Genomic DNA, 10,000 nt, shown 5'->3' with positions numbered 1-10,000 from the left:
TGATCAGGGCCCATAGGGAAGGCAATAGGGTGCCATAAAGTTTTTATTTTCTATTCCATTCCATTCTATCTATGGATTCTATTCCATTCTATCTATGGATTCTATTCCATTCTATCTATGGATTCTATTCCATTCCATTCTATCTATGGATTCTATTCCATTCCATTCTATCTATGGATTCTATTCCATTCTATCTATGGACTCTATTCCATTCTATCTATGGATTCTATTCCATTCTATCTATGGATTCTATTCCATTCTATCTATGGATTCTATTCCATTCTATCTATGGACTCTATTCCATTCTATCTATGGATTCTATTCCATTCCATTCTATCTATGGATTCTATTCCATTCCATTCTATCTATGGATTCTATTCCATTCCATTCTATCTATGGATTCTATTCCATTCCATTCTAACTATTTCATGGTTTAGTTTGGCCAGACACCCACCACATTGAGAGACATGATGATCATGAAGTTGATACAGACTCCGGTGCCAGAGGTGGCAAACTGCCAGTTCTTCTTGACAAACTCCCAGTCGAACGATGCAAACTTCTCCATGGCAATCAGTCGGAACACCACCACAGCAAACACTGCAGTCAGCACCAGAGACATCTTGGGAGTGGACACACACATACGCAGATAGAGAGGGGTGGAGGAGAGAGAGAGAGTGGCGGAGGAGAGAGAGAGAGAGGAGAGAGAGAGAGAGAGGAGAGAGAGAGGCAGAGAGAGAGAGAGGCAGAGAGAGACAGCGAGAGAAAGAGGCAGAGAGAGGCAGAGAGAGAGACAGACAGAGAGAGAGAAAGAGAGAGTAAATATATCTGTCATCATTACAGTATCTTCTGAGGATGCATGTTATGAGGCTAGCAGTATTTTAAGCAATAAGGCCTGAGGATGTGTGATATATGGCCAATATACCACGGCTAAGGACTGTTCTTAGGCAACACAGAGTGCCTGGACACAGCCCTTAGCCGTGGTATATTGGCCATATATACCACAAACCCCAGAGGTGCCTTATTGCTATTATAAACTGGTTACCAATGTAATTAGAGCAGTAAACAAGTGTTTTAACGTCATACTGTTGCGTCAAATGCTGTTTCAGCCAATCAGCATCCAGGACCCAAACTACCTGGTTTATATAATGGGTCTAGTCTGGCATTGTGTGTTTACGATGCTTATTGGTCATATTGGTAAACAATGAATCATCGTTATGTGTCTCGGTCTCTAGACACTTCCTATTGTTGATGAGTGATGAGGATCATTGGGAAAACAATCCCCAACAACAGCCACTATTTCCAGTTGGTTGTATTTGGTTGTATTTCTGGCTCCTATCCACCAGGGGGTGGTAGTAGGCTGCTAGAAGCTCGTTACCGTATTACACATTGAAAAGGTAGTAAACAAGTAAACAGCATTCCAGGACTGGGGTCAGTTACATTTAAATTATATTCAATTTAGAAAGCAAAACAAAATTCCAAATCCTATTTTCTTCATAGCTTTTCAATTAAAAGCATTTAAGTTTACTTTCAGAATTGACTGAATTGAAATGGAATCGACCCACTGAGCACAGATCCACAGTACAGCCTGATGACTCATGTGATGACATGTTCTTACCATGAAGAAGATGCCAGACACAGAGACCATGAGTCTGCTGAGTTTGTCAGTGAACGGCTGGAAGGGCTCCGGCTTGCCAGAGATAGGGTTTACTCTCTCTACTCGGGAGTACTTGGCTTCGAACTGGGGCCGCAGATTCTCCTGGGACAAACACACATACACTCCAGTATATCATACCAATAACTCTGATATTTCTGACTGGTCCAATCATAGATACCCCTGACCCAGTCAATACTAGGACCGTATCCTAACTACAGTAGTACGTGCTCATGACATATCATATGGATCAACCAGACATTGCTGACTGAGTAATGTCTGAATACCAGTGTTCATACAGTACCAGTCAACAGATTGGACACACCCTAGTCATTCCAGGGGCTTACATTATTTTGACTATTTTCTACAGTGTAGAATAATAGTGAAGACATCAAAACTATGAAATAACACATATGGAACCATGTAGTAACCAACAAAGTGTTAAACAAATCAAAATACATTTTATATTTTGAGATTCTTCAAAGTAGCAACCTGCCTTGATGACAGCTTTGTACAATCTTGGCATTCTCTCAACCAGCTTCATGAGGTAGTCACCTGGAATGCATTTCAATTAACAGGTGTGCCTTGTTAAAAGTTAATTTGTGGAATTTCTTTCCTTCTTAATGCATTTGAGCCAATCAGTTGTGTTGTGACAAGATAGGGGTGGTATACAGAAGATAGCCCTATTTGGTAAAAGACCAAGTCCATATTATGGCAAGAACAGCTCAAATAAGCAAAGAGAAATGACAGTCCATCATTACTTTAAGACATGAAGGTCCATCAATCCGGAAAATTTCAAGAACTTTGAAAGTGCAGTCGCAAAAACCATCAAGCGCTATGATGAAACTGGCTCTCATGAGGACCGCCACAGGAAAGGAAGACCCAGAGTTACCTCTGCTGCAGAGGATAAGTTAATTAGAGTTACCAGCCTCAGAAATTGCAACCCAAATAAATGCTTCACAGAGTTAAAGTAACAGACAGATTTCAACATCTACTGTTCAGAGGCGACTGGGTGAATCAGACATTCATGGTCAAATTGCTGCAAAGAAACTATTACTAAAGGACACCCAGCAAGAAGAGACTTGCTCGGGCCAAGAAACACGAGCAGTGGACTTTAGACCAGTGGAAATCTGTCCTTTGGTTTGATGAGTCCAAATTTCAAATTTCTGGTTCCAATCGCCGTGTCTTTGTGAGATGCTGAGTAGGTGAACGGATGATCTCCGTATGTGTGGTTCCCACCGTGAAGCACGGAGGAGGAGGTGTGATGGTGTGGGGGTGCTTTGCTGGGGACACTGTCAGTAATGTATTTAGAATTCAAGGCACATTTAACCAGCATGGCTACCACAGCATTCTGCAGCGTTGCACCATCCAATCTGGTTTGCGCTTAGTGGGACTATCATTTGTTTTCAACAGGACAGTGACCCAACACACTTCCAGGCTATTTAAGGCCTATTTGACCAAGAAGGAGAGTGATGGAGTGCTGCATCAGATGACCTGGCCTCCACAATCACCCGACCTCAACCCAATTGAGATGGTTTGGGATGAGTTGGACCGCAGAGTGAAGGAAAAGCAGCCAACTAGTGCTCAGCATACGTGGGAACTCCTTCAAGACTGTGGGAAAAGCATTCCAAGTGAAGCTGGTTGAGAGAATGCTCTCATCGAGGTCAAAGGGTGGCTACTTTGAAGAATCTAAAATCTAAAATATATTTTGATTTGTTTAACACTTTTTTGGTTACTACATGATTCCATATGTGTTATTTCATAGTTTTGATGCCTTCGCTATTATTCTACAATGTAGAAAACAGTCAAAAATAAAGAAAAACCATTGAATGAGTAGGTGTGTCCACACTGTTGACTGGCACTGTAAATGTACATGTCTTTGACATATCATATTAATATACCTGATATTGCTGACTGACCTCTTACTCTACCCAATCAACAGTCTCTAAATGACTTGACCGTATCATACGTAACATAATGACGTTATGTATTGTAGTAGTAGTATACATTACAAGAATCACATGATATCATATAGATAAAGCAGGTATTGGTGGATAGACCAACCTCTTCCTCCTCCCAGTCGATGAGGTCCCAGTCATAAGTCAGCTCCGCCCTCCTCCTCTTCCAGAACTCCAGGAACACCGTGGCTACAGGGACAACATTCCAACAGAACACGGATCAATCAACCTTCCATGGAATGACTGAATTGATTTATTCCTCTATGTAGAAAATAGAAATAGATTTATTATAATTGCAATGCAGCTTGACACAGAGGGTTTCGAGTTACATATTGTCTCTTGGGGTTCCCCGACGTCTCTTGGCGGTGCCCAGCGTCGATATTTTTGACAATTGTGGGAGGGGCCACATTGATATTTAAATTCTCGAGGGGGAATAACTCTATGGCATATTCCCTAAACACAGAAACATTGGATACACAAGAGAATTATGGGGATTTCTAATACCGATTCAAATAGCAATATTTTGAATCGGCAGCAGAATTGGGCAGAATTGAAGTTTTTCCATGCCTGTTTGATTTGGCAGTCTCCTGTTCAGGATATAGTTTAACGTAGACTGACCCACTTCTCTGTTTAAAGAGGAGTAGACGAGGAAGAGCAGCCAATCAGATGGGCCGACCCATTTTTCATCTGAGCCTCATGTGCTGCAGTGCTGTTGCTTCCTGCTCGTCTACACTGCCACTAGAAAAGTCTGCCACTGTAACAACCAGTCTGATTGGACCAAGACTTGCTGTCCAGGTGTACACACGTTTTTTCCATACTGATGAACGAGCCTTGGAAAGATGCCATTACGAGACCAGACGGGTCTACTGTGACCCCAGACACACCAGAGGCTTCATTTACTGTGACCCCAGACACACCAGTCACAACAAAGGCTTCATTTACTGTGACCCCAGACACACCAGTCACAACAAAGGCTTCATTTACTGTGACCCCAGACACACCAGTCACAACAGAGGCTTCATTTACTTTGAACCCAGACACACCAGTCACAACAGAGGCTTCATTTACTGTGACCCCAGACACACCAGTCACAACAGAGGCTTCATTTACTGTGACCCCAGACACACCAGTCACAACAGAGGCTTCATTTACTGTGATCCCAGACACACCAGTCACAACAGAGGCTTCATTTACTGTGACCCCAGACACACCAGTCACAACAGAGGCTTCATTTACTGTGACCCCAGACACACCAGTCACACCAGAGGCTTCATTTACTGTGACCCCAGACACACCAGAGGCTTCATTTACTGTGACCCCAGACACACCAGTCACAACAGAGGCTTCATTTACTGTGATCCCAGACACACCAGTCACAACAGAGGCTTCATTTACTGTGACCCCAGACACACCAGAGGCTTCATTTACTGTGACCCCAGACACACCAGTCACAACAGAGGCTTCATTTACTGTGACCCCAGACACACCAGTCACACCAGAGGCTTAATTTACTGTGACCCCAGACACACCAGAGGCTTCATTTACTGTGACCCCAGACACACCAGTCACAACAGAGGCTTCATTTACTGTGACCCCAGACACACCAGTCACAACAGAGGCTTCATTTACTGTGACCCCAGACACACCAGAGGCTTCATTTACTGTGACCCCAGACACACCAGTCACAACAGAGGCTTCATTTACTGTGACCACAGACACACCAGTCACAACAGCCCAGCAAGTTTCCCCTAAACCAGGGTGATTATTGAGCAGACCAGCCTAAGGGACGGGGTGATTATTGAGCAGACCAGCCTAAGGGACGGGGTGATTATTCAGCAGACCAGCCTAAGGGACGGGCTGATTATTGAGCAGACCAGCCTAAGGGATGGGGTGATTATTGAGCAGGCCAGCCTAGCTGTTGGATGGATCAATAGTACAGTGTGTTTGGTTGCAGCAGCCTACAGTGAGTTTCCTATTGATCGTAATGAAGTCAGGGCCTCGGTCCCATAAGGCATCCTATTCTCATGGTCGATGGTCCCTGGTCAAAAGTAGGTCACTATAAAGGGAAAAGGGTGCCATTTGGGACAAATCCTGGATGTTTTCCATTTCCTGTCCTGGAGGTGTGGACAGAGCTGAGGGAAGATTGCTTTGGATGGGCGTTAAGAGAATGATGCTGGTACACAGTCCCAACAGGAGCGGTGTTAGCTAACATCAGTGTGAGACTGTACTGTGTGGGTGTTTCCTCTCAAAGAGCACATGACTGCGCACGCACGCACGCACACACACACACACACACACACACACACACACACACACACACACACACACACACACACACACACACACACACACACCACACACACACACAGGCACACACACACACACAGGCACACACACACACACACACACACACACACAGGCAGACACACACACACATACAGGCAGACACACACACACACATACAGGCAGGCACACACACACACACACACACACACATACAGGCAGACACACACACACACACACACACACACACACACACACACACACACACACACACACACACACACACACACACACACACACACACACACACACACACACACACACACACACACACACACACACACACACACACAGGCAGGCACACACAACTTGTCCCTCCTGGGTGTTTCATTACTAATTACTATTAGACTGAATTAGTAGGGGAGACTGGGGAACAAAGTAACCGTTGTAGAGTTTTACTTACTATGAAAATAACATTTGAGACAGATTCATGAAACTTTCATACAAACAACATACATGTATTTATACATACATGTATTTGGTACCGTTATACACGGTAACAAAGTTTCTAGGACCTACCTGTACAATTCAACCGACAGTGGTGGAAGTGACATGTCCACCTTGTATTTCTCATAGGGTTAATTGTAAACAGGCTGCGGGATTAATTTTAACACTGTCTTCAATGGTAAAAAATCTTCCAAATATCAGTTTGAAACTGATATCTAGATGAAAATACACAACTTTGTTTTATATATATACTGATTATTTATATAAATATCATATGAACACATAACATCCTATGAATATGTATGTCTATGGAACATACTCATCCTATGAATATGTATGTCTATGGAACATACTCATCCTATGAATATGTATGTCTATGGAACATACTCATCCTATGAAAATGTACAGTATCAGTCAAAAGTTCGGACACACCCACTCATTCAAGGGTTTTTCTTTATTTAAAAAAAACGATTTTCTACATTATAGAATAATAGTGAAGACATCAAAACTATGAAATAACAAATATGGAATCATGTAGTAACCAAAAAAGTGTTAAACAAATCAAAATATTTTTTTATATTTTAGATTCTTCAAAGTAGCCACCCGTTGCCTTGATGACACTCTTTGCATTTTCTCAAGCAGCTTCATGTGGTAGTCATCTGGTATGAATTTCAATGAACAGGTGTGTCTTGTTAAAAGTTCATTTGTGGAATTGATTTCCTTAATGCATTTGAGTCAATCAGTTGTGTTATACAGAAGACAGCCCTACTTGGTAAAAGACCACGTCCATATTATGCCAAGAACAGCTCAAATGAGCAAAGAGAAACGATAGTCCATCATTACTTTAAGACATGGTCAGTCAACACTGAAAATTTCAAGAACTTTAAACTTTGTTTCAGAGGAATGGAAGACCCAGAGTTACCTCTGCTGCAGAGGATAAGTTCATTAGAGTTACCAGGGTGGCTACTTTGAAGAATCTCAAATATAACATATATTTTGATTGGTTTAACACTTTTTTGGTTACTCCCTGATTCCAATTGTATTTTTCTTAGTTTTAATGTCTTCACTATTATTCTACAATGTAGAAAATAGTGAAAATAAAGAAAAACCATTGAATGACTAGGTACACTACCTTTCAAAAGTTTGGGGTCATTTAGAAATGTCCTTGTTTCTGAAAGAAAAGCACATGTTTTGTCCATTAAAATAACATCAAATTGATCAGAAATGCAGTGTAGACATTATTAATGTTGTTAATGACTATTGTAGGTGGAAACGGCTGATTTTTAATATAATATCTACATAGGCGTACAGAGGCCCATTATCAGCAACCAATCACTCCTGTGTTCCAATGGCACGCTGTGTTAGCTAATCCAAGTTTATCATTTTAATAAGATAATCGATCATTAGAAAACCCTTTTGTAATTTTGCTAGCACAGCTGAAAACGGTTGTTCTGATTAAAGAAGCAATAAAACTGGCCTTCTTTAGACTAGTTGAGTATCAGCATTTGTGGGTTCGATTATAGGCTCAAAATGACCAGAAACAAAGAACACAATGCTGTGCACTACTCCCTTCACAGAACAGCGCAAACTGCCTCTAACCAGAATAGAAAGTGGAGTGGGAGGCCCCGCACAACTGAGCAAGAGGAAAAGTACATTAGAGTGTCTAGTTTGAGAAACAGATGCCTCACAAGTCCTCAACTGGCAGCTTCATTAAAAAGTACCCGCAAAACACCAGTCTCAATGTCAACAGTGAAGAGGCGACTCTGGGATGCTGGCCTTCTAGGCAGAGTTGCAAAGAAACTCTCAGACTGGCCAATAAAAATAAAATATTAAGATGGGCAAAAGAACACAGACACTGGAACGAGGAACTCTGCCTAGAAGGCCAGCATCCCAGAGTCACCTCTTCACTGTTGACATTGAGACTGGTGTTTTGCGGGTACTATTTAATGAAGCTGCCAGTTGAGGACTTGTGAGGCGTCTGTTTCTCAAACTAGACACTCTAATGATCAAATAGCCTTTTTAAAATGATAAACTTGGATTAGCTAACACAACGTGCCATTGGAACACAGGAGTGATGGTTGCTGATAATGGGCCTCTGTACGCCTATGTAGATATTCCATAAAAAAATCTGCTGTTTCCAGCTACAATAGTAATTTACAACATTAACAATGTCTACACTGTATTTCGGATCAATTTGATACTATTTTAACAGACAAAAAAATAGCTTTTCTTTTAAAAACAAGAACATTTCTAAGTGACACCAAACCTTTGAACGGTAGTGTGTGTATATATATATATATATATATATATATATATATATATATATATATATATATATATATATATACAGTGCCTTGCGAAAGTATTCGGCCCCCTTGAACTTTGCGACCTTTTGCCACATTTCAGGCTTCAAACATAAACATATAAAACTGTATTTTTTGGTGAAGAATCAACAACAAGTGGGACACAATCATGAAGTGGAACGACATTTATTGGATATTTCAAACTTTTTTAACAAATCAAAAACTGAAAAATTGGCCATGCAAAATTATTCAGCCCCTTTACTTTCAGTGCAGCAAACTCTCTCCAGAAGTTCAGTGAGGATCTCTGAATGATCCAATGTTGACCTAAATGACTAATGATGATAAATACAATCCACCTGTGTGTAATCAAGTCTCCGTATAAATGCACCTGCACTGTGATAGTCTCAGAGGTCCGTTAAAAGCGCAGAGATATATTTATATATATATATTTTATTTATTTAAACTTTATTTATTTAGTGTACATCCAAACGTATGACTGGTACTGTATATCTTGTATATATTTTAGTAAATACAGGGACCCTAGCTATATGTTCACAAAATAAAAATGTCTTATTAGGTAAATGACAAAGGACAAGTAGAATCATCGACATTCTAGATTAATTTTAAAGTGAATCGGGGTTTCCGAGCCAGTTTTACTTTCTACTGTATGTAAAAAATGCTCTCCAGCTATTGTGTTGATTTCTCAGGTGAATACGTTATTTGGTTGCCTTGGAGATGTATTAAAGCTCTAAAAGGATCAATAGATTCAATGTGGAAAACTGGTACAGCGGTGTAATGGTAAAGGGTGAGTCTGTGTCTATTTGTCCACGCTTTAAAGTGGCCTTCTATTGTCCCCAGCACAAGGTGGTTAAAAAAAAAGAAGATATTTGCTCAGTTCCCATGATCCAACGGCACAATAGATTTGGTTATTTTCAATCATTTGTGGACAAATACACACATATAAATGATCACAGAAATGTTCCATTTGCACAAAAAGCTTATTTCTCTCAAATGTTGTGGACAAATTTACTTTGCCAAGATAATCCATCCACCTGACAGGTGTGGCATATCAAGAAGCTGATTAAACAGCACAATCATTACATTAATGGGTTAGGGTAACCCTAACCCTAACCCATAATCATTACACTAACCCTAACCCTAACCCATTACATTACATTATTACATTACTAACCATAATCATTACCCTAACCCTAACCCTAACACAGCATAATCATAACCCTAACCCTAACCCAGCATAATCATAACCCTAACCCTAACCCAGCATAATCATAACCCTA

General features: G+C 40.9%; 1 protein-coding gene across 1 annotated transcript in view; it reads right to left on the bottom strand.

Annotated features, from left to right (window-relative positions):
* The window catches only part of LOC109884312 (anoctamin-3), a 163,760-nt gene that overhangs the window by 32,879 nt on the left and 120,881 nt on the right, over nucleotides 1-10,000 (bottom strand). The window contains exons 15-17 of the mRNA XM_031832836.1: nucleotides 3,716-3,798; nucleotides 1,616-1,756; nucleotides 455-619 (exon numbers count right to left, since the gene is read on the bottom strand). Of these exons, the coding sequence (XP_031688696.1) occupies nucleotides 455-619; nucleotides 1,616-1,756; nucleotides 3,716-3,798 (389 nt within the window). The remainder of the gene's footprint in view (nucleotides 1-454; nucleotides 620-1,615; nucleotides 1,757-3,715; nucleotides 3,799-10,000) is intronic.

This window comes from Oncorhynchus kisutch, linkage group LG10 (genome assembly GCF_002021735.2).
Source record: "Oncorhynchus kisutch isolate 150728-3 linkage group LG10, Okis_V2, whole genome shotgun sequence".
NCBI classification, from domain to species: Eukaryota; Metazoa; Chordata; class Actinopteri; order Salmoniformes; family Salmonidae; genus Oncorhynchus; species Oncorhynchus kisutch.
Note: the sequence above shows the minus strand (reverse complement) of the source record. Positions and strands in the feature narration are given on the sequence as shown.